Source organism: Urtica dioica, chromosome 1 (genome assembly GCF_054948205.1).
Source record: "Urtica dioica subsp. dioica isolate 48M chromosome 1, U.dioica_male_clone48M_v1_H2, whole genome shotgun sequence".
NCBI lineage: Eukaryota > Viridiplantae > Streptophyta > Magnoliopsida > Rosales > Urticaceae > Urtica > Urtica dioica.
Window position 1 is genome coordinate 1,780,605 of NC_142756.1, and position 25,355 is coordinate 1,805,959.

At 36.5% G+C, this 25,355-nt stretch overlaps 2 protein-coding genes across 2 annotated transcripts; one reads left to right on the forward strand and one right to left on the reverse strand.

Annotated features, from left to right (window-relative positions):
* Positions 1–2,173: 2,173 nt before the first annotated feature.
* On the forward strand, positions 2,174–6,677 carry LOC149406180 (pescadillo-like protein). The gene is made up of 13 exons (XM_089619342.1): positions 2,174–2,289; positions 2,394–2,479; positions 2,956–3,204; positions 3,291–3,416; positions 3,505–3,589; positions 3,665–3,775; positions 3,877–3,970; positions 4,057–4,307; positions 4,896–5,003; positions 5,089–5,210; positions 5,480–5,699; positions 6,118–6,321; positions 6,421–6,677. Exons 1-13 carry the CDS (start codon positions 2,260–2,262, stop codon positions 6,505–6,507), a joined length of 1,773 nt encoding a protein of 590 aa, XP_089475468.1. The 5' UTR covers positions 2,174–2,259; the 3' UTR covers positions 6,508–6,677.
* A 1,052-nt stretch (positions 6,678–7,729) lies between these two features.
* Positions 7,730–22,025, reverse strand: LOC149406181 (A-kinase anchor-like protein). The gene is made up of 20 exons (XM_089610458.1): positions 21,776–22,025; positions 20,416–20,967; positions 20,068–20,202; positions 19,698–19,973; positions 19,362–19,598; positions 17,190–19,271; positions 16,957–17,082; positions 16,558–16,845; positions 15,793–16,350; positions 15,517–15,720; positions 15,069–15,359; positions 14,591–14,860; positions 14,097–14,417; positions 12,530–12,598; positions 11,123–12,442; positions 10,934–11,011; positions 9,856–10,809; positions 9,689–9,766; positions 8,411–9,583; positions 7,730–8,336 (listed from the first exon to the last, which is right to left on the reverse strand). Exons 1-20 carry the CDS (start codon positions 21,815–21,817, stop codon positions 7,899–7,901), a joined length of 9,492 nt encoding a protein of 3,163 aa, XP_089466584.1. The 5' UTR covers positions 21,818–22,025; the 3' UTR covers positions 7,730–7,898.
* Positions 22,026–25,355: the final 3,330 nt, after the last annotated feature.

Below are 25,355 nucleotides of genomic sequence, written 5' to 3' on the forward strand. Positions count from 1 at the left end.
CTTTCTTTGTTCTCTTTCTCTCTCTTCTCTCATCTTCGATCCCACCTTCCTCGGTCTCCAATCTCTCTCTCTCTCTCTCTCTCTCTCTCTCTCTCTTTTTTTCCATTTAAATCTTTTTCTCTTTAAGATGTTTCATACGAGAACGATTTTTTTTATACTTGATTTGAATGGTTTTTTTTTTTTTTTTTTTTTTTTTTTTTTTTTCAACTCGTATTATCAATCGTATATCTACAATTTTATGTTATTGTAGACATGTATTATAAATTTAAAAATACTATCGTGTTTTAAAAAAAACATTGTAGACGTTTATGTCTACAATTTCGATAATTACAGACATGTATATTTATAATTTCTGTAATTGTAGACATACGTGTCTACAATTATCGATATTTATATTAGAAATTTGTAGACATATGTTTACAATTTTCGCAATTATAAACGTAGGTGTCTACAATTATCGATATTGTAGCTGTACATGTCTACAATTATCGAAATTGCAGAAAAAAAAACAGTAACAAGAGCAGGATAGTAATGCTTCAGGCCTCAATAAATTCCAAGATGAACCAAATCAGGGTATTAGTCTTCGAGAAAATCAAGCTCAATAAAGTTGATTTCAAATTACTCAATAAGAGGTAACATAGCCAGCAATATCGCAAACAAGGAACAAAAACTTGAAAGTAATATTAAGCATTCTATGCAAAACACAAAAGCTATTAATGAAGTCCAGCAATACAATGCCAAGCAAGCCAACTCTGACAATTTATTAGTTGTCAACAACTCAGCCACAAGGATAAATCAAATGATAAATACTCCAGCATAGCATTTTCTCCTCCACCAAAAGCAAGCAAATATGAAATGGATATAATGCAAATGCATATTACAGTTATCGTTCTTGCCTTTTCACTTTCTCATCCTACAAATAAACTTAGCTAACTGATGTATATTATATTTTTAAGCAAGCAACCCCAAACCGGCCTTATTTTGTTGTTCTTCAGACTTAGATATTCACAGCCATAATATACGTGTCTACATTGCCTTACAGCTAAGTGCGCACACTTGTAAATGCAAATACACCATCAAACTTATCCATTTTTTGCTAAGAAAATAAGGATGGGAAAATCACGCGGTTGAAATCTCACTCTATCTATTGGGTCCCTAATCTATTTTCCGAATTTGTAAAGAAAATAAGTCTCGACTCGTAGTGGATTTTAATTTTGTCACTAGTAAACAAAGACGGTGGGTCCCACAAAGACGGTGGTGGCTGGTGAAAGCCGTTCATAGTGGAGACTCTGTACTAGCTGTTGCTAACTGACACGTGGCAATTATTATTGTAATCCAAAATTTCCAAATTGAAGAAAAGGATATATAGGACAAAAAATAGAGAAAGAGGAAAAAAGAGAAAAAAAGAAAAATCAACATGTGTTATCTGTAGAGTTATTCGTATTATTTCAAATGAAGTCCAAGTCCAACAACCAACCAGGAGAACTGCAGTTAGATTTCTTCTCGTTTGATTCGGTGCTAATTCGTCTGATTTTTCCTTTGTTTGTTGATTCGGTGCTAATTCGCAAATTAATTAATTAATTAACTGATTAAATTCTATTAGGTTAATTAATTGACTGACTAATTGAATTAAGAATTAGCTTAGGTTATGATTTTTTTTAAGTAAAGTTAATTTACCAACTGACTGAATTAGGAATTAGGTTAATTAATTGAATGTTTTGAATAAAAATTGACTTAAATTATGATTTTTGTGAATTTTTTGTGAATTTCGAATCCAAACATTAAGTTAATTAATTAACCTAACTCAATTCAGTCTGTTAATTAATTAACTGATTTGTGAAGGGTATAATTGTCTGCTAAGAAAAAATGGGCTATTTTCTTAACTAAATGAAACTTGGGTTATTTCCCTAATAAGAAGCATAAGATGAGCTAGTTACAACAAATTTCACTTTTATTTTCCTTTTAATTATAAAACGTGGGCGTGGGCTATCAAATGGGACTTGGCTTCCTTTGGGCCAAAGAAATAAGATCAATCATGGTAACATACTAAAATTCATAAACATTCCAAGGGGCGACAACGGCATTACGATAAAAATTGGGACGTTTATGATATTTTAAAAGATTATCGGGGCTTGATATATTAACAAATATTTTATTTTCCCGTACCTCTTAAACCCTAACCTATAATTCCCCATCATCTTCTTAACTATCAGCCTCCTCTGTCTTTGTACTTCGCTCTGGTTCTCTCAGCGCTTTGCCATGGGAAAACCTAAGCATTACAGACCCGCCGTGAGCTTCGACCAACTCTTCTTAACCTATCTGAAGTCTTCGTTGTTCCATTCACACCCTCAAAATCCATTTTACCGAACTTTCTCTTTCGTATTTGATTTCAGGGAAAGAAAAAAGAAGGAAACGCGGCGAGGTATGTCACCAGATCGAAGGCTTTGAAGCTCCTTCAAGTCAGCCTTCCTCTTTTCAGGTCACTCTCTCTCTCTCTCTCTCTCTCTCTCTTTTACTATTCAGATTTCGTAGCTTTCTTTTATCCGGTATTATATGGAATTGACATTTGTGTGCATTTATAAGTTATACTCCAATGTTGTTTTTCTTTCGCGTTTGAGATTTCGTTTCTTACGCCCGACTCTGTATCGTTGTTGTTTCGGTTCATGTTATTCATTTTTTTATTGGTACCAGTAGTTAGGCTCTGTGGGTTATTGGCTTTCGTTTCACTTTTGTTTTTCGATCAAATTTCACCGCAAACTTTTCAACCACCACTCTCAATTTGATCGTATTTATGCTCTTAGCGATGTATCTATCAGGTAGGTTGGTAGGTTGTGGTGGTAATTTTTGCTTCTTGTAATTGATTGTGAAGTCCGTTGAAAGATGATAAAGACTGTGAGGTTCTTATTTTGTTCTCAAATTTATTTGTTTGTTTGTTTGTTTGTTTGTATATTGTAGGCGATTATGCATTCTTAAGGGCGTTTTCCCTCGGGAGCCGAAGAAGAAGGTGAAGGGAAATCACCAGACTTACTATCACTTGAAGGATGTTTTATTTCTTCAACACGAGCCTTTGCTCGAGACGTTTAGAGACCTAAGGGCTTATGACAAAAAGATTAAGAAAGCCAAGGCAAAACGCAACGAGGAACGTGCAAAGCGATTGGAAACACTTAGGCCCAATTACAAGATTGACAGACTTATCAAAGAGAGGTTTGTTCAAATCTTATTGCATCCCTATTTAATCAATTTTTTTTCGAAGAATCTTCGGCAGTGTTTGATAATGTTTGGATTATTAGGTATCCAAAATTTGTGGACGCTCTTAGAGATTTGGATGATTGCCTTACTATGGTGCACCTTTTTGCTGCCTTACCTGCACTAGAGAGTGAAAAAATTGAAGTAAAGCGTATTCATAATTGTCGCAGGTAAACCGAGTTTCGTAGAATTTACAGTGGAATGTTATGTGTTTCCTCAACACTACTTATTTACGAGTTCGTCTTGGTTTTTATATAGGCTGAGTCATGAATGGTTAGCATACATCTCTCGGACTCACAAGTTGCGCAAGGTTTTTGTATCCGTCAAGGGCATATATTATCAGGTACATTTCGATTAGAAAAAACTTCTTTTTAAAGAATGGCTTTTGTTGATACTTGTTAATTTATTATTTCTGCAGTCTGAAGTTCAGGGGCAAAAGATCACATGGTTGGCCCCTCATTCCATGCAGCAAGTTTTGCCTGAAGACATTGACTACAATGTCATGCTAACATATTTAGAATTCAACGAGGTATGCTATTTTTGTTCTAAATCTTTATTCATTGGTATAAGCTTGATAATAATATTTTGCGTGGTCATCACATCATTGTAATTGTTATACTTGGTCTGTAGACTCTTCTTGCCTTTGTCCACTGTCATCTGTATCACTCCATAAATGTGAAGTATCCCCCGATTCTCGATCCTCGTCTGGAAGCCTTGGCTGCGGGTTAGTGCTGTTCAACGTTCTTAGCCTGTTGATGGTTTTATATCTGTTGATTGTCATTATGACGCGTGGTTTTGCGACATTTGTAGAACTCTATGCCTTGTCGAGATGGTTTTCTGCGAGCTCTAAAGCTTCGTCGTCGGTGACTGAACAGGCTAAAGACGCTTCGGTAGAAGAGTCTGAGTTAAGACTCGCTCAACTTCAGCATCAACTTCCTTCAAATGAACCCGGTGCATTAATGCATCTCGTTGAAGATGCTGGAAATGAGGAGGATGAGGATGACGATACACGGGAATGCAAGAAGCTCTTCAAAAACATGACATTCTTTTTGAGCCGTGAGGTGAGACTCATATCTGCTCGGACCTCTTAGTGTAATGGAATTTCTGTTATGATTGAAAAACATTAATGAAACATTCATTGAAAAACAGTAATGTTGTATAAAAATAGATGTAATGAGAAACCGTGAGGCTTGGGCTAAGTGCTCTATATCTGCTGGATTAGAAATTAGGGCTGTTTTGTACTAGATGGATTTATTAAGTTATATAGCCACACAGTTATAGTGAATTGGGATATAGCTCACCTTTCGTTAATTTCTTGTAAATAGCCAAGTTAACTTATTAACATATTAATAAAAGACGTATTTAATCCAGCCAAACATGTAAAAAAGGTAGTTAATAGGCTGCCACGTATGCAAGTTGGCTATTTACAAAGTATTTACTAAAGGTTGACTAATTTACAATTCCTATAGTTTAGGTGGCTTACGTAGCCAATTTTTTGTTTTTTTTTTAAATCACCAATTGGGCAGTGATACACCTGTGAGGCTTAGGTTAGGTGTTCTACATCTGACCCGACTAGAATTGACGACTTACTAGAAGGAATAAATTTTACATATTGTTTAAGATATTGAGTTTACTTTTACCATGCTTAGGTTCCTCGAGAGTCCTTGCTCTTTGTTATTCCTGCTTTTGGTGGTACAGTATCTTGGGAAGGTGATGGTGCTCCGTTTGATGAAAATGATGATAGCATTACCTATCAGGTTTGGCCTTCAATCTTTGCTAGAGTTGAAACCGAAACAAAACCTCCTTATTGTTGCTCACTGAGAGAGATTGCTTTATGTGCAGATTGTTGACAGACCATCACAATCTCGTAGAATCCTTTCTAGAGAGTATGTCCAACCACAATGGATTTTTGACTGTGTGAATGCAAGGATAATTTTGCCCACCGATGGATATTTGGTCGGAAAGTAAGTGATTCTATCCAATTCATGATTTGGTTAAGTTGTGATTAGAAATTATAGCTAAATAATGTTTACATATCAGAACATAAGTACCCAGATCGTTTTGTCTAAACAACTATTCTTGGGAAGGAAAAGATCTCAAATAACTCCCATTGAGCTTTTGCATGTTTTGTTTTTAATAGAAACTGATTTTTGTAAGTAAATAGGCTACTTTGTACCAGCTGATTATGTCTAGTCGGGTAATCAATAACAATGGGATTGATTTTGATCAACAGGGTTCCCCCGCCCCATTTGTCTCCTTTTGTTGACAATGATTCAGAAGGCTACGTTCCCGACTATGCCGAGACCATCAAAAGATTGCAGGTAGCGGCCAAAACTCAAGTCCTTCCATTGCCCGGTATGAACACCGAAGATTTGGAGGATCCTCAGAGTCTACTAGCTGAAGGTGTTATTGACAGAGCCGAGGCTAATGAAGCTGCCGAGCGAAAGCGAAAGGTATATTTATAACTTCATAATTGTCTATGTCTTTTCTTTAAATTCAAATTTCTGAAGCCATATTTCGCAACCTTTTAATTCAATTGAATTATGCGAACAGGACACAGTGAAAACTATTCTAAAGGGTAACTAGTTTATTTTATAAGAGTAATTTGTCTTTAGTGAGTTTAAATACAGAGCCTTGCTCCATGAAAAAGAATTAGATTCTACCCATCATGTTACTAAAATTATTAGGAACAGTTTTCTAACTTCACATACCACACTAATTCAATTTTATTCCAAATAGTGTTTAATGGATGAGAATTGCTTTATCTAACAGGCACAAACATATTTTATATTAATTTTTTTTTGGTTTTGATCCTTTAAGAAAAAGAGAAGGTACTAATGCATAAGAATCTTCAAACTCTAAACTGCGCAGATGATGGCCCTTGAGAAGCAATATCACGAAGAATTGAAAAAGGAACTCGAGGGCGTTCCAATTCCTTCGAAGGAGGATTCTATCATGGACACAGGAGCCGAGGAAGAATCTATTCCCGGAAATGATAAAAAATCCGAGGATAACGCTAACATGTCCAAGGTTGTCATGTCACGCAACAAGAGGAAGCTCTACGAGGCTATGGAGGTAAATTGTTTATATTTCCGATGCCATTTCATTCATCGTTTCATCTTTCTTTTGCTCGTGTCGTAATCAAGAGAGATCTTCTATTTTCTGATTCTTCAGATTGGCATAAAAAAGAAGCGGGATAAGGTTAATCTTCTCAAGGAAAGGAAGAAAAAACTCAAAGACTCTGCGAAATCATCGGAGTAAAGTTCAAGTGAGAATTACAAAAAAAAAATGCTAGCTATTTATTTTGTATTCCTGGAAGACACTCTAAATCTCTTCAGGAAAGAGAAGAGGATAAAGTTTTGTTTGGTAGACACATTGTTGTATCTTTATTTTGAAGTTCAATCACTTGTACCAATTTGTTTAGGGTCCCACATCTGTTTCAAATTTTCAATGGCACGTAATAGCTCTTGAACACTTTAACTAAATGAAAAATACTATGATAAGATTTCTAACCAATAATAGTGCGTAAAGAACATAAAGTAACATCTTAAAAATGGCCCACAGGTGAAACGTTTAGGGGCACATAAATTTAAGCCAAGAATCATTGGAAATGTCTTTAGGGGCGTTTTAAACTGGACGAAAAAAGAATGTTGAGTAATACCCTTATTATTATTATTATTATTATTATTTTTATTAGTTAGTTATATAAGATTTTCTAAAATAAAAATAATCAATTTATTACTCAAATCTCTCTCATTCATAGGATCTAACGCTCTCTATCCTATTGCTCTCACTTTTTTTTTTTTCGAATCTCTCTCTCTCTCTCTTACTCAAATCTCTCTCATTCATAGGATCTAACGCTCTCTATCCTATTGCTCTCACTTTTTTTTTTCGAATTTCTCACTCTCTCTATCTTTCTTTCTCTCTCTCTCCAAAATGCTTTAAAGCAGTAGGAACACGAAGTCAAAATATTGCTAATCAGTATAGATTTTTTAGTGGAAACAAGACAACAAAAACAACCTTGTGATTAGGTCACAAGAGTTTGATGATTTTAGCCAAATTCTGTAGATTGCTTGATGTAAGATTCACAACCGAAAATCAAAGTTAGGGTTAGCGTTTGAAGATCATCGCGAAAATAGGCGAGAAGACTCACACCCACCACGATCTCAATAGAGAGCGCGGAGAAGACAATGGGAAGCAGGAGCGAGAGAAAGAGAGAGAGAGCTCACGGCGATAAAAGAGCAATAATTGGGGTTAAAAGCGACCTCTCGTCAACATATTGGCATGTTATGGCAACATATTGAGCTAGTGGCTTAATTATCCCTAAATGTATTTACGTCATTTTGATAATATATTTGACCAATGTACTATGAATAAAAAACATATTGGAACGAGATTTGAGCTGTTACCCTTGCCTTTTGGTCGATATTCGAGTCTGGAATTGATTCTACTCAGAAAATATACGAAAAATTTGAATAGTATATAGAGAGGGAAGGATAACTATAAACAATAATAGACATACAAGATTGCTTTTAATTGGTCTTTGTACAATGAAAGGGAAAAAAAAATAAAAATTCTTCACACTTGAATCAAACTTCTCACCCAAGTAAAAACCACACCACACTTGAATATGAAAAGGGATGATCTGACTACTACTTGGCCGCGGCGTCTTTTGTGTTCGACGACTTTCCCGTGATCGCTTTCTTGACCTTTGAAATCGAGTGCTTGACCTTTGACCCGACCCCCGAAAACAGCCCGTGGGATTTCTTCTTTGAAGCCTTTGTTTCACCGTCTTTGGAGGATTGGACCGTCGAAGCATCGTGATCTTCTTCATCGTCTTCTTCTTCTGCCTCTTCTTCTTCTTCATCGTGATCATCGTGCTCATTTTCGTTCTCGCCTTCTTTCTTCTTCGTCTTCTTCTTCGGCTCTTCTGTCCCGTGATCGGTCGAGTGCTCAGACTTTTTGTGCTCCGTGTCTTCTTTCGGGCTCTCTACGAGACCGGACTTCGAGTCTCTCTGAGGAGTTTCTTCAAGCTCCGTTGGAGCTTCCGTGTCTCTGGCTTTGACTTGTCTGTTTTCAGTGCTTAGTTCCTGTTTATGAAACCACAAAGCTTTGATGTTACATTTATTGTCGAGAGAGAGAGAGAGAGTTTCTTGTAGCTAACCTGTTTTTCATCAGTTGTTGCTATCTTGAGATGGTCCTCGATTATCTGAACATCTTCGATGCTGGTCTTCGGTTCGGGACTTCCAGATTTATCCAAGACAAAATCACGTTCCCCTCTCGTCTCTACGGCTTTATCCTTTTCTGTCGGAGAATGAGCTTTCTTAGTCTCTATTTCTCGGATTACTTTCGGACCCTCAGGGATCTCGAGCTTCTCAGGTTCTTCCTTGTCCTCTTTCTCAGCGATGCTCAAGACTTCGGTCTCGGGAATCTCTTTAGTGGACACGGCTAGGCCTTTCTCGTACAAAGAAGTTTCTTTCTCCTCACACAGTGGTTTCACAGCATCGTTGACTTCTAATGCAGCTTCTTGCTTTGCCTTTGTCTCGTCCGCAAAAGAGTCTTTAGTTTTCGCATCCCCGAGAATTTCAGAATCTGAGTCCTTGGAGACGAGTGTTGAAGGCGAAGCTTGAATTGGTTCCGTTGAAAACCCAACAGGAAGATCCCGATCAGTGACAACTTCATCAACTCCATGAGAACTTTTCGCAATGTCTTTGACTTCTGATTCAGCTTCTTCAGAGACTTTGACCTCCTTGATCGTGGAAGCAATGCCAGCTTCTTGTTCTTCGAGGGGCAAGCTTTGTGAACCCGAGTTTTCGATGATTTCAACCTCGGTGACGTCTGATTCTTCAGGCTCTTCCTTGGCCTTTGTCTCTTCAGCCAGCTCAGTTGCCAAAGAGTCTCTTGTTTTCTCGTCGTCAAGAGCTTCAGTCTCTTTCTTAGTTTCATCTACTTCTTCTACTTTCCGCACAGTGCTGGCGTTTTCAGACTTGGAATCCTCCTCTGGCGAGACTCGAATAGGTTCCGTTGAAACTCCAACAAGAAGATCTCGATCAGCGACTACTTCATATTTACCAGCTCCGTGACTTTCCTCAGCTGCTTCATTGAGTTCAGTATCAGAAGCTAGTTTTACTTCTTCAATAATGTTCTTTCTCTCTGTCTCGGGCTCCAAGCTGAAGGATCTTTCTTCAAGCACTACATTTACATTCTCTTCCTTTGGATCTGCCACTACTGTGACAGATTCTTCGTTCTTCTTGGCCACGTATTCTTCAACGGGTGAATCTGATGTGAGCTCATTTGAGTTTATTTCTTTGACCTCGGCAAATATTTGGCTACACTCCTGTTTACGAAATAAAAATAAAATTGCGTTAAATATGGTTAGAAATAAATGAGACAATGTAGAAAATAATAATGAAGACATCATGAATTTATTTATCGAATTGACCTCAAAAACTTCTTCACTCTTTATGCTTTCTTCTATCTTTGCACTTTCAATACCTTCCTCAACACTACCCTCATGCATCTAATCATGAAAAAAAAAAATTGTTAAAGACACGACTAAAAATAAAATAAAAATCGATGATAATAATAATGATTATTAGAATTCCTTACCTCTGTCGAAACGGTACCACCATCTTGTTTTTCAGGCTCCTGCTTCGCCTTTGTCTCTTCCACCAAAGAGTCTTTAGTTTTCTTGTCCTCAAGAATTTCATAATCTGAGTCTTCTGTGACGAGTGTTGAAGGCGGAGCTTGAATTGTTTCCGTCGAAATTCCAGCAGGAAGATCCCGATCAGTCGCAACTTCATCAACAACATGAAAACTTTGCTCAGCGTCTTTGTATTCTGATCCAGTTTCGTTCGAGACTTTGACCTCATTGATCGTGGTAGCGATACCAGCTTCCTGTTCTTCGAGGGGCAAGCTTCGTGAACCCGAATTTTCGATGTTTTCAACCTCGGTGATGTCTGATTCTTCAGGCTCTTCCTTCACCTTTGTCTCTTCTGCCAAAGAGTCTTTTGTTTTCATGTCGTTGAGAATTCCAATCTCTTTAATCTCTTCTTCTGCTACTTTTTGCTCAGTGCTGGCGATTTCGGACTCCCGAATAGGTTCCGCTGAAACTCCAACAGGAAGATCTCGATCAGTGACCGCTTCATCTTTTCCAACTCCATGGCTTCCCTCGGCCGCTTCATCGAGTTCTGGTCCCATGTATCGCTGCTTCTCAATCGATATCTCATCATTTGGAATCTGCCGAGACAATTCATTCGCTTCTTCTTTAAATTCACTTGTTTCATGTAATTCCACAGCCGGAATCGGACTGACAGCATCAATAACTTCGGTATCAGAAGCTAGATTTACTTCTTCAACAGTGTTCTTTCTCTCTGACTCGGGCGTGAAGCCGAACGACCTTTCTTCAAGCACTATCCTTTCATTCTCTTGCTTTGGCTCTGTCACCATTGTGTCAGATTCTTCGTTCTTCTTGGCCACGTATTCTTCAATAGGCGAATCTGTTGTCAGCTCATTTGGGTTTGTTTCTTTGACTTCGGAAAGTATTTGGCTAGAATTTCTCTCCTGTTTACGAAATTAAAAAAAAAAAAATTGCGTTTACTATTGTTGGAAATAAACTAAATAATGTAGAAAATCATAATGAAGCAAAGAAAATTTAGGACAATAATAATATATTTGTCAAACTGACCTCAAAAACTTGCTCACTCTTTATGCTTTCTTCTATCTTTGCACTTTCAATACCCTCCTCAATACTATCCTCATGCACCTGATCGTGAAGAGAGAAACAAACTTTGTTAGAGACAGCTAATTATAGTTAATTTGTTTTTTTTTTAAATTTTTTTTATGATGATAATGATGAATTTTGGAATTTCCTTACCTGTGTCGGAATGGTATCTCTGGAGATGATCTCTGGCTGCTTATTCAGCTCTTGAGTTTCTTCATTTACATTCGAAACCACCTTGGAGTCATCTTCTTGTTTCGACGATTCCATCAACATTTCTTTGGATGGACCACTTTCTTCAGAAGAATCATCCACTGGCGTCTCAGAGAGCCTCGCGATGGGAGGAATTCCATATTCTCTTTCTTGCCCTGTTAGTTCCTCATTGCAAATGGGTTTATCATCTTCCTTCAACCCCACTACATCCGAGGCAGAGTTGGATCGAGTCTCGATATCTCTATCTCTCGCCACAATCACATCTTCACTTGGAAGTTCGGTTTCTACTGGAGAAATATCCGAATTCTTAACCCGGTCATCCGAATCGAATTTCGCTACAGGAATCATATCATTGCTTTTGATAGGCTCTTCTTCACCTGGGATTTCCGCTGAGACAACCTCTTCAGAAGTAGCATCTGGATCAGGTTCCTTCAGTCCCAAGTCTTCGCTTGAAGTTGCTGTAGGGAATACCGTTTCAGACTGCGACCCAGTATCATGAATTTTGGTTAGCGCTTTGTCCTTCGATTCGTCTTCCTTCAAAAGCGTCGTTTCACTCACAGCTTCACCGGAGAAAGAGTCAGATTGTACATCGGTATCCACGAGAGCTAAGTCAGAAATCTTGACCTGGTCATTATCTTGGTGCGCTTCGCTCCAGTGTGTTTCAGTCGGCAAAAAATCAGATTTCGCTTCGTTACTTTTGACTTCCTCTCCATCGATTGGTTCAACCTCCTTGGGAACTATTTCAGACAGCGAGCCAATATCGACACGTTTGATTTTCTCTTCGTCTTCTGGTTTTTCCTCCTTCAAACATGTTTCCGTCGAGCTTGTTTCTTCACGTGCAGGTTCGGCTGCGGTGGAGTCCGATAGCGAGACAGTATTGACTACGCTCGGCAAATATTTCTCCTCATTCACAGCTTCAAAACTTTCGATTTCAGGTTGCTCTTCAATTACTGTTTTGACCTCCTTCGAGCTCGTTTCTTCGCCTGAAATCTCAGTTGAGGCATGCACTTCAACATCTCTTACGCTGCTTTCCAGACTCTCGTCTTCGTGAGCGATATCAGAACACTCGACTTTTTCTTCATTCTCTTGTTCAACTTCTTTTACTGAGCCAATTTCTCCACTAAAATCGGTTGCCAAACCCCTCTCTTCCACAACAACATCGTGATCTGATTTCGCTTCTGACAAGCTTGTTTTTCCCTCTCGTGTTTCTTCTTCTGCAACGTCCTCTTTTACTAAGCTTTCAGGTTTTGGTTTATATTCTTCCTGTTGTATGGATAAAAAGGAACAACCCAAATTCAATCGGTGTGTAATACAAAGAGACTATTGTATATAAGCGCTAGTTTTAGTTACCTTTTCAAGCTCCTTTGAGCTTTCCTCAACACTTTCATCTTTTAACAACGAAGATGGTACTCCAATAACCTGGATGAAAGATAGAAAGAAACAATTGGTCAATACTTTGAAAATTTCAAAACTCAAAGTGATGTCTTTTGGAAATACTAGCCTTCTCTTCTCTCTAGTCATTTCAGAGTCCTGATTTAAAAAAAAACACTTCTCTTTCTTATAATAAAATGGTACTGTTTTTTTTTTTTTTTTTTTTTTTTTTTACAAAGAGCTGAAACCTGAAATTCTTTTGTGTCCTCGGCAAATTCAATTTCTCGACACTTGTTCTGAAATAATTCATTCCCCGACACAAAGGATTTTAGATTAATATTTTAACATAATAAGCTTTACCGATACAAACACCTAAATAAGTAAAAAAGAAAAGAAAGAGCAGGCTGTTTCTTGAGCAACCTGCAGGATTTGTTTTGAGTTTCCATATATACGGTAATTATATTCTAAAAATGAGTTTAAGATACGCAGAAGAAAACATTTGAAAGACTTTTTAAATTTTTTTTTTTCAGTGAAGATCGTCCTTCTCTACCTCAGTCAGAAGAGTATCCTCGTCTTTCTTCTCCTGCTTTTCCAATGAAGACTCAACACGACTTTCAACAATATCTGTTTCCAACTCTTGAACAACCTGCAGAATTTTGTTAAGGTACTAATCAGCATACAAGCGCAATATTTCCACCCACCAAAATTCAGTTTTATCAAATTTCTATCTTCGATCGCTAGTTTGATAAGAACCTGGAAATTTCATGTATAAAATGGCACTTCATTCAAATTACATACTGAAGTAGATTTGTGTTTTAGTAAGGCAAATATTCTAATAAAATAATTTCCGGAGGCAATACAGATTATCATTTGCTAACTACTCTACAATCATAGCTTGACTGAAAACTAATTCTTTTGACACCTTATGAAATCTTAAGATGCTTATCTAGATTCTTTACGGAAAGCATATGCAGAAACTGTATGATTATTTCTAGTTTTATTCCTTGCATACCTTAGTTTCTTGTTCCTCTGATGGTGCAACAGCCAATGTTTCAAAATCATCCTTAGTGTTCTCACTTGTTTTCACTTCTGTTATCTGACGAATAAATAAGTTCAAATCACAACATGTTAGAATAAATGTCAAAAACGCAGACCAGATTTGAAGGCTCTGATGTCTCGTGATTAGTCAGTGTAATACACAAGTGATCAGATTGGTTTTTCACCTTGAAAGTACAGAAATGAATTCATACAACTTTCTTCTATCAAAACATACCTCCTTTTCCAAATCAGTTTTGTGATCCACGTCAACTCGGCCTTGGTATTCAGATTCCTCTTGTTGACTTTCATCTCGCTTCTCTAACGAAGCTTCCGAAGAATATTTAATGGATTCGGGTGCTTCAAGTGCTCGAGCAACCTAGCGGAGAATTTGAGTTTGTAAGTTGAAGAAAAACTATGATTTGTAATATCAAGTCAAGCAGAGTTGATCACTTTTTTTTTTCTTTTTTTTTTATATAAATTATTTTTTGGTGTATGTGCATAATCTAACCTCTTCATTGGATGTTTCAGCTTCAGTTTCTCGATCTAATGGCTTCTCAGTCGCTTCTTCATTCACTATTTCTGTTTCGCTTTCTTCCTTAATCTCTCGTTGAAATTCCGGCGTAGAAACTGTAACTTCTTCGCTCTCTTTCTTCGTGAAGAAGCCGAACATTTTGTTGATGAGACCGGTTTGCTCGGTGTTCTGAACTTCACGATCTGACTCCGGCGATTCATCTTTGGAGATCTCAACTCTGTTCTCGTCGATCGAGACTTCAGTTGGATCTTCTTCCTTCAATTCTTTCGCACATTCTTCCTCGATGATCTCTGCTGCCTATAAAAAAAAATTCCACCCCCAAAACTCAGTTTAATCAGATTTCTATCTTCTGTTGCTAATATGATAAGAACCTGGAAATTTCATGGTTAGAATCCGTAGGAATATTTCTAAGTGAAAGATGACTGTTATTCAATAAAAAATAAATAAAAAAGCTTTTATTCCATGCATACCTTATTTCCCTTTTCTGAATCATTTACTTCATCAATTGCTCGTGTCTTTACTTCTTTCTTCTCGGTCTCTCCAGTTTCTTCAAGGTTCTCAACAGTCTCGGTTTCTACAGTCACCGCTTGAGGCAATTCTTCGAGCTTCTCTCCTGGTCCGACAATTTTCACGGTCTGTTCAGGTTCTTTTTCTTTCGTTTCAGTAGAAAGTGTGTCCTCAATTTTCTTCTCCACTATCGAAATTTCGGCTGGATATATAGGATTCGTAGAACTTTCAACCTGCCAAATTAGCCAAGGTTATGATTAATACACATTCAATTTTCCCCTAATTTGTGTCGTATTTAGAAAGCTTTTTCAAATCAAAATTCAACATCATGTATAGTCAAGTACTTATCATAATTATGTTGCTTCGCTCTTTTTTTTTCCTGGGAATCTTAACTGTTATTTATTGCAGACGTATGAATTGTTTATAATACTACATCTATACCTTTTCTGTATCTGTGGTCTCACTTGATGGTTCTGTTTCAGTTTCTTTTGAGCTCACAAGAACTGAAGTTTCGAGATCTTCCTTCGCGGCCTGGTGTGAATCTTCTTCTTCTCCCTTATATGATATAGCTATATCTTTATCGGCGAGCTCAGTTTCATCTTCTTCTTTCACCAATGTACCTTCCGTTGAATGTTGTACTTCCAATGGAGTAACGACCAAGGTTTCAAGAGTGTCCTCGGTGTTCTTGCACTGAACGCTCTCACTCGCTTCGCTTGTCTCTATTAGAACACGCTGTATCGAATAAAAAATTCAAACTCAGACCGGACTTGAAGGCTATGGTGTCTGAATCGACGATTCTAGTTCATTTTCGAGAGTGCGATTTGGTTATCATGGAAGATCCTGAAAGTAAAGAAATGAATTCATACAAATTTGTTCTGCCAAAACATACCTCCTTTTCCAAGTCAGGTTTATGATCCACATCCTCTGATTTCTCTGTCTCCGAGGAGTCTTGAATGTTTTGAATATCTCTGTCCACTATTTCACTTGATTTTGTTTTATTTTCTTCAGTAGTTGATGGACTTTCTTCTCGCTTCTCTGATGAAGCGTCCGCGGAAAATTCAATGGCTTTGGGTGCTTCAAATGCTTGAGCAACCTGCGGATCAAAATTAAGTTTGTAAGTTAAAGTAAAATATGATTTGTTACATCAAGTAAAGTATAATCTAACCTCTTCATTGGAAGTTTCAGCTTCGGTTTCTCGATCTCTCAACTTATCGGTCGCCTCTTCGTTTACGATTTCTGTTTTTCTTTCTTCCTTAATCTCTTCTTTCTCCTCCTCCGTGTAATCACGAGGGGTTTCTTGTTGAGATTCCGGTGTAGGAACTGTAACTTCTTCACTCTCTTTTTTTGAGAAGTAACCGAACATTTTGTTCATGAAACCGGGTTGTTCGTTGCTCTGAACTTCACCTTCTGACTTCGGAGCTTCATCTTTGGAGATCTCAACTTTGTTCTCCTCGGCCGAGACTTCTGTTGGATCTTCGCCTTTCGATTTGTCTGCGCTTTCTTCCTCGATGATATGCGCTGTGCTTTCTTCACGCGATTTCTCTTCATCTCGTGCCTTATCTTGTTTTCCATCGCTCGTTTCTTCTTGAGTCGCAGAGGTGATCGAAAGTGGGAGTTCTTCGATGGTTTCGTCTGATCGAGCAACAGCCAATGTTTCAAGAGCGTCCTCGGCGTTCTTGCATTGAACACTCTCACTCGCTTCACTTGTTTCTACTTCCGTTATCTGGCAAATAAGTAAGTTCATATCAGAAAAATGCGGTCTTAAATGAATTTCCAACGCAAACCACACTTTCAAGGCTCTTGATGTCTCGTGATCAATGTATTACACGAGTGATTATATTGTTTTTTGGCTGTCCGATTTGGTTAGCAAGAGAGGCTTTGAACGTAGAGAAATAAAATTCATAAAAAAGTTTGTTCTGTCAAAACATACCTCTTTTTCCAAATCAGTCTTCTGACACACGTTTTCTGGTTTTCCTGTCTCCGAGGATTCTCTAACGTGTTGAATATCTCTGTCTACTTCTTCACTTGATTCTGTTTTATTTTCTTCTGTCGTCACTTGAATCTTGTCGGGATTTTCGTTAACGTCTTTCAGTGATTCAACAGGTTCTTCAACTTTGCCTTTGGGATTAGCTTCTTCATGTGTACTTTCCTCTCGATTCTCTAATGAAGCTTCCAGGGAACACTCTATGGATTTGGGTGTTTCAAATACTTGAGCAACCTGCGGATAAATCGAGTTTGTAAGTTGAAGTAAACTTGTGATTAGTAATATCAAGTCGAGAAGTCTTGATCAATTTTTATTTATTTTTGGTGTCTGTGAACATAATCTAACCTCTTCATTGGACGTTTCAGCTTTTGTTTCTTGATCTTTTGGCATCTCGATCGCTTTGTCATTTAATATTTCTTCTTTAATCTCTCCCTCCATGTACAAATCACGTGTACTGCTCTCAGTTACAATCTGTAAAAAATAAAAATAAAAATTGAAGTTAAAGTAAACATATGGTCTGTAATATCAAGTCAACTAGTGTTTATCAAATTTGTGTGTGCGCGTGCACATAATCTAACCTCTTCTTTGCAGATTTCAGCTTCGATTTCTCTATCTTTCGACTTCTCGGCCGCCTCTTCGTTTATGATTTCTGATTCTTTTTCTTCCTTAATCTCTTGTTGAATTACTGGTGTAGAAACTGTAACTTCTTCAGTCTCTGGTTTTGAGAAGTAACCGAACATTTTATTCATAAGACTGGGTTTTTTGGTGTTCTGAACTTCGCCTTCTGACTCCAGGGCTTCATCTTTGGAGATCTCAACTTTGTCGTCCTTGACAGAGACTTCAGTTGGATCGTGGTCTTTCGATTCGTTCGCAGATTCTTCCTCAATGATCTCTGTTGCCTTATGTTGAGTCGAGTCAGCGGTGGAAACTGTCACTTCTTCATTGATTTCTTCTTCTACTCTTGTGATTGGCTCATTGCTCTCTGTTTTCGAGAAGTAACCGAACATTTTGTTCATGAGACCGGTTTTTTGTTCACCTTCTGACTTTGGAGCTTCGTCTATGGAGATCTCATCTTTTTTCTCCTCGACCGAGACTTCTGTTAGATCTTCGCCTTTCAATTTGTTCGCACTTTCTTCCTCGACGATATCTGATGTGCTTTCTCTATACAGTTTCTCCTCATCTTGTGCCTTATCTTGTTTGTCATCGCTCATTTCTTCTCGAGTTGTGGAATTGGTAAAAAGTGGGACTTCTTTGATGGTTTCTTCTTCAACTTTTATGGCTTGATCATTGCTCTCGACAGCTCTCTCTGACTTCACAGCTTCGTCGTTGGAGATCTCAAATTTTCTCTCCTCGACTAAGACTTCAGTTTGGTTTTGGTCTTCCTTCAACTTGTTTGCACTTTCTTCCTTCGATTTCTCTTCATCGTGTGCCTCAGCTTGGCTGCTCTTACTTGTTTCTTCTTGAGTTGATTCGGCGGTAGAAAGTGTAACTTCTTTGCTTTCTTCTTCAAATTTCATGGCTCGCTCGTTGTTCTGAACTTCACTTTCCGACTTCGGAGCTTCATCCGTGTATACCTCAATCTTTTTCTCCTCAGCCAAGACTTCATTTGGATCCTGGCCTTTCGATTCGTTCTCACTTTCTTCCGTGACGATCTCTGCTGCTCTTTCTTCATGTGGTTTATCATCGTCACGTGAACATGTAACTTCATCGATGACTTCTTGTTCTACTTTTGCAGATTGTTCGTCGATCGGAACTTTGTCGTTTGACTTCTGAACTTCATCCTCGGAGATCTTCTTTTCAACCGAGACTTCGGAGTGATCTCGTTCCTTCAATGGACTTGCACTTTCTTCATGTGATCTCTCTTCATCTTGTGCCTTATCTTGTGTGCTCACACTTGGTTCTTCTTGAATTGAGTCAGTAGTAGCAAGTGTAACCTCTTCAACGATTTCTTTTTCTACTTTCACGAGTGGTTCATCCTTCTGAACTTCACCTTCAGACTTTAGAGCTTCATCCATGGAGATCTCAACTTTTTTCTCCTCGACCGGGATTTCGTGCTGATCTTGGTCCTTCAATTGGCTTGCACTTTCTTCCTTATATTTCTCTTCACCTTGTGTGCTCTTACCTGTTTCTTCTTGAGCTGAGTCAGCTACGGAGAGTGTAGCTTCTTCTTCTACTCCTCTGGTTTGCTCATCGTTCTTCGTCTTTGAGAAGAAGTTGAACATTTTATCGATGATTCCGGTTTGTTCATCGTTCTGAACTTCACCTTCTGACTTCAGAGCTTCACCCTCAGAGATCTCAACTCCTTTCTCCTCGACCGAGACTTCATGTTGATCTCGGTCCTTCAATTGGGTCGAATTTCCCTCGATAATCTCTGCAGCCTTATCTTGTGTGTTCTCGCTCGATTCTTGTTGAGTCGAGTCCGCGGTAGTAGAAAGTGTAACCTTTTCGATGATTTCTTCTTCTGATTTTATGGTTTGATCGTTGGTCTTAACTTCACTCTCCGACTTTGGAGCTTCGTCCCTGGAGATCTCGACTTCTTTATCCTCGGCGGAGACTTCTTTCGGATCTTCTTGCTTTGCAGATAAAGCAGAAACAGAACTTTCAACATCCTTCTCTGTCTCACATGGTATGATGGTATTTGTGTCAAGCTCTTCAATAGCCTGCAAGCTGAATTAAGTTAGAAAACCTTACAACATGAAATTGAAATATAAAAAAAAAATTAAAAAAAAAGCTTTTTTGGATATTCTAACCTTTTCATGGATAGTCTCTGAAGGGATGTACTCTTTACTGCTAGGCGTAGATTCGTTATTAGTTTCTTCTAGAATAAATTCACGAGTCGAAACTATATTGTGTCCATGGCTCTCGTCTTCAGCCTCGTTATCTTCTACTGAAGACTTGATTGGACCTGCTTCTTTATGTTCTTCATTAACTTCTTCGGCTGGCATTTCGACATCATGCGCTCCAGAGCTTCTCAACTCTTCAATGACCTGCCCAGAAGTAAATATATAAGCTCTTTATATATATATATATATAACTACAATGGATGGGAATAATTTTATTCTTCTTTCTGCGGGGCATTATCTAACCTCGTCCTTGGTTGTTTTTTCAATTGCAACTTCTTCATTTCGTGTTTCATCTTCCTTCAGGTTATCTTGGATCGTTTCTGGTTTCAGTGACGTAATCTCTCTCTGAGTGCTATGTTCTTTCTCGACGTGTTCATCAACATGAATATCATCTCCGTCTCTTGATTTCAATGCTTCTTCCTCGGAGATAACAGCTTTAGTCTCCTCAAAAATTGGATTCGAGAATTCATCTTCATCAACTGCTTTCTCTGCCCCAGCTATTTCCAATTCTTCAAGAGCCTGCAAAACAAAACAAAAAATTGATAGCTCAAATGTAAAGTAATGTTTAAAAAAAAAAAAAAAGAGTATTCAGTTTTTTTAATGGAAATCTAACCTCTTTGGTGTCCTTGTGTTCACGAGATTCCACATCTGAAACACTGGCGTTCTTTCCGTTCACTACTTCTGCTTGTTCAACCAACAAACGCACTGCCGGCAAATCGACTTTTTCATTCTCGGGGACTTCAGTTTTCTGCCGTAAATAAATGAAGAGGACAAAATTGATTAATAATTTTCCGATGTATTTTCTATAACTATTTTCTTATGAATAATAATAAAGGCGAAATATCTCGAAAAATTCTCAGTTTTGACCAAATGATGTAATATTATCCCGTGTTTTAAACATTATTAAACCAAATCTTCAAAAAAGGAATTCCAAGTAAAAGAAAAGGGTACAAGATTTTACTGCCACAATCTCTTCTTTCTCCGCTGGATCTTCTTCACTTTTCACTTTCTTGGTGTCCTTAACCTCATCTTTGACAGTGTCGAGGCTGATTTCGTCTCTGACCTTCTCAGTTTCTGTATCTTCTTTCGCAAGAAACGCTTCAGATACCCTTCCTTGTTCTTCACTCAGTCCCACATCCACAGATTTCTCAACTGTCGTTTCAGGAGCTTCAATCTTGTGCCCTAAGGCACCTGAACCTTCGTCAACGCTTTCATGCCGATCCATCACTACTCCCATGTTTCGGTCAACGCTGACCTCACTCTTCGGCTCTCCGATTTTTGAATCTTCCGAACTGTTCAAAACTTCGTGCGCTTTTCCGTTTTGATTCGATTCATTGGAAACGGCTTGGTCAGAGAGGGATGGCAAAAAACTCGCATCCTCTGAGGTCCCATGGTTTCCGCTCGTAACTGCATTCTTTGTGATCTCAACTTGATCGCCCTGTTCTGTTTCGCGACATAATTCTTCGAGCTCGTGTTTCTTCAATTCCACCGCCGCACCTTCTGATTCTCCTTTCTGCATTTCAGGAATGAAATATTTTGTATCAGAATACAAATATTTGGTACTTTGCAAAAAAAAAAAAAAAAAAAAATCTTATGTTTCTCTTTATTTTCTAATCCTAACTTATGGTTCTAAAAAAAATCAATATGAAATGTCACTTTTGAGAATATTATTGGCATGATTATGGTGATGGGTTGGCTAGTTTGTGATCATTTCTTGAGAGTGTAAATACAGAGAGTAATTCAAGTAACACAGATTTGGATCATCATAAATTAATTATGGAAAAAGATGCTTTTCAGTTTAGCTTTGATCGATCTCTGTGATCTGTTAAATGATCACAAAACTAGGTAAAATTGCTCTCAAAACAACCATATAGATTCACATACTTTCTTTGCTTCCTGTTTTAGCCTCAAGATCAATACAGAATCGCGGTTACTTTAATCGGGAAAAAAAATGATTAAATGAATCTGATCTTACGTGAAAGAAAGCTTTGATCTGAATGGCAAAGATGAAATCATTTCTGAATATTGTTAAAAAGAAAATAAATAAAAAGAGTTCATTTATAAATAAAATTAGCAGAGTTGGGATATTCTGATATACAAACAAGTGATCTAGCTAACTTTTCAACCAATCATTAAAAGGCAAAACAAAAGAAGAAAAGAAAAAAAAGAAGAAAAAAAACAGGCCTGAGAACAAAAGGATCAAGTATATCAGATCACTGAAAAGTATATCCTTATATGTAATATATTTATACACCAGGAATCAATCATAATATGCAAAACCACATAGTAAAGCTGTAAATCAAGACTCTAAGAACACATACCTTAGGCAACAAGACTTCTGCTATACCAGTTTCAGTTGCCATTTCATATGATCTCTACTAACACAAAAATAACATAATAGTCCTTTTTTTTTCTTGGGTGATAAAACTCTAAAATATATATAATAGAGTTCAATTGGAGTGGGAGTGTATAAGAGTTAGATGTGTGTAGGACTAGTAGTCTCTCCTCAGATAGTTGAGAGAGAGCTGACAAAAATAATAACCACTTGTTTATATGTTTAATTATTTTATTTTTATGAGTTGGCCACTCATGCAATGGTCCTACTGATTCATATCACTCACATGCCTTTCTTTTTTTTTTTTTTCTAAATCCTTCTTTATGGAAAGAAAAAAACTACTATAATGTAATTAGCGCTATTCTTTTGTTCTTTTTTTTTTTTTTTTTTTTTTTTGCACTTGAGAGAAAGTAAGTGATATAGATCTTTTCAATAACTCCTCTTTTTGTCATAGCGTGGTATTTGATATATTTTTTTTCTTCCTGTAGCATCTGGGGTATACAAAATTATATCCCTTTTAGTGGTCACATAAAGGAGCTATAATTCCACCCCAAAAAAAAGGTATTTTATAAATAAATTTTAAGTATTTTTAGGCTCTTATGTTTATATATATACCGGCCCCAATTAGACTGCTCATATTTCAATTGATTATGGTGAGCTGACGGCTGAAGAATATATTGATGCATGAATCATTTTGTTTTTAATTTTAATTTTTCAATTGAATGGTCGTACTAAATGGAAAATACATTATATTCCATATGCCTCAGCAAAATGTCAAAAACAGTTTCATTAATTGATCCTTGGCTTCATATATTTTCATGGAACAGTATTTAGATTTTACGAATGATACAGTTTTTAGATATTTGTGATCTCATTTTCAATATGCATGAATAGTGTTAGTTGAAAACTAGACATCAAAAAGTAAGTCTTGAAATTGTCATCGTTGAAGGGTTTTTTTTTTTTTTTTTTTTTGTTGTGTATAATCATATCCAAACAAACATTTCATTTTCACCTGGGAATTATATATTCCATATATGAACAGTTTTACTGACTAAATAAGATAGCTACGTTGAGTGTGTGTAAGAATTACGTTTTAAGGTTAGATTCAGATATTTACATCAGTGATTTAATCAGTGGAAATTAATATCTTATCACTTATCTGGTGAACTTCTTTTTTTTTTTTCATTTTTTGTAGTGTGACTTTACAATGGTTTTATTCTTTTCGTAAGACAGCGAGGATAATAATGTTTGCTTAAAGACAAATAGAGACGGTGGAATCTTGTGTGTGGGACCCCAGAGTTGCTAGGGTGGGCCCAGTAAATGTAGTCTATCACACACACTTGATCAAGTTTAATTTATTTGGGATTTTTTTATAATTACCCTTCTATTCTATATATAAAGTTATAAACGACGTTAATAAATTGGGATTTTTAGAAAATTACCCTTCTATTTAAATGACGATATCATATTATTTTTGTCTCACGTTTTCACCTTTTTATTGTCATTTTTATTCCGAAGATGGAATAATAATCTTCAAGGTCTCAATGCAATTTATCTGTAGGAGTTTTACCATACAAGTATTTGAATGCCCTTTTGTTTGCATTCAGTGAGGTCTCCCTAAGTTGCAATATTTGGGTTCATTAATTAACTTTTATGGGAGGCTAATATTACTCTTGTATATTGACTGTATACTATGATGTGGGAATGAATTATTCGAAAAAATGTATATTAATACTTTGAGAACAAATTTGATAATAAACTCGAAAATACCCTATAACAAATATTGCAGGAACGAGTCAATCTTGAACTGATTGTTAATGTTTATTTTTAGGAGAAATCGACTTACTTGTGAATAGAATATGTAAACATTTGATATTGTGAACATGGACTTATAAGAATAGAAACCAATTATGGAGAAATGGTAAACATGCAACATACAAAACTGAATAACATTGCCAGTAAAGGGAACTGTGAATATTAATTAATAAATAAGGATAGGTTAAGAAAAATGATGTAAAAATACGTTTTATGTTGTAATATTAATCATATAACCGTAACCCAAATAAAATATAAAATATAAAATGTCGTGGCAATGCTGTTTTAAATGGCGTTTTCGGGAGAGTATTTTCACTGCTATTAAGTATACAATCGCGATCTCCATGTGCATCGTACACATATATACAAACAAATTATTCTCAATTATTAATAACATTTGATTACATAATGTAAATGATTCTTCTTAACCTATGATTCTATGTTATATATATATGTTCTTAGCAAGAAACCAAACTATGACAGGTATATATATAAGAACATGAACATCTTCTTTAGATCGGTCATTCTCCTAATAACTCCAAAAAAAATACATTCGACTAATTGGTGGTTTAGAATGAGTTCAGAACTGAGAGAGCTGTACTGTTTGCTTTAATTAAAAAAATTATAAGTCATGCATTTGTGAATTATTTTCATTCAGAATTCAGCTAATATTTTGTACAACATACACAAATATTTAAGAGGAAAAAAAAATATGGATGTATATGTACCGTTGTACTTTATGTAAAGTAAATCAATGTATATCCCTTTTCGGCTTAAAAAAAAAAAAAAAAAAAAAAGATGAAGAAGTTACGTTAAACTCTCTGATTCAAAGGACCATAAAATAATAATGGTTGATGTTGAACTCTCTTGGTCCTGCACAGCACTGGTCAAGTTTGGTTGTCGATTTTCCGAAACGAAATCATCTTCATTACTTGGGTCCCACGTTTTGCCATCCCAAATCACCAATACCCCACATACACAAAATTCAAACGTAGAATTATAAATAATAAATTGGATAAGGTAATTTGTTTGTTTCTTCTTTTTTTTGCTAATGGAGATTTCTCTTTACACCAGGCGGGTATACATGTCCAAATTGCTCTTTCGAGCTGAGTCAAAATTATGTGTCACACAGCTAACCTTTTAAAGTTTTTTTTTTTTTTTTTTGGTTATATAGAAAAAAAAAAGCATAACTTTATAAGAAAAAACAATCCATATCTAAAGACTAAAACCGACCCAACAAAAACTTCTTGTCATTCTTCGCCGCCCCTGCGTGGTTGGTTGCAACTTGCTTTTTTTTTTTATTTCATTAGCAAAAGGAATTTTTTTTTTCAAAAATGATCATATAAGTGCCTTTGTCTTACGTTTGAATTATTAAAAAAAAAAATGCTCAAACTATGTTAAGCTATTAGCAGGGGTGCTAACATTATTTTTAACAAATAAATTTAGAATGTTCCGGGGGCTTTTGTTTGTGGATGAGAATAAGCGAGCAGCCAATATTTTATTCTTCATTTATAAGGTTTTCTTAGCTACAAATTTACAAATAAAAAAAAAAGATGCATAATCAGCTTATGTATAGCCAATTGTAATATATTGACTTTTATGTTACACTAATATATTGAAGACATGAAATTCTAGATAATATAAACCAAAATTTCTTATAAGGAATATAGCCATACCACATTATTTTAAAATTTTACCATGTACGCATATAATACTTGTTCTTCATTTAAGTTTTTCTTATATAGCTACAA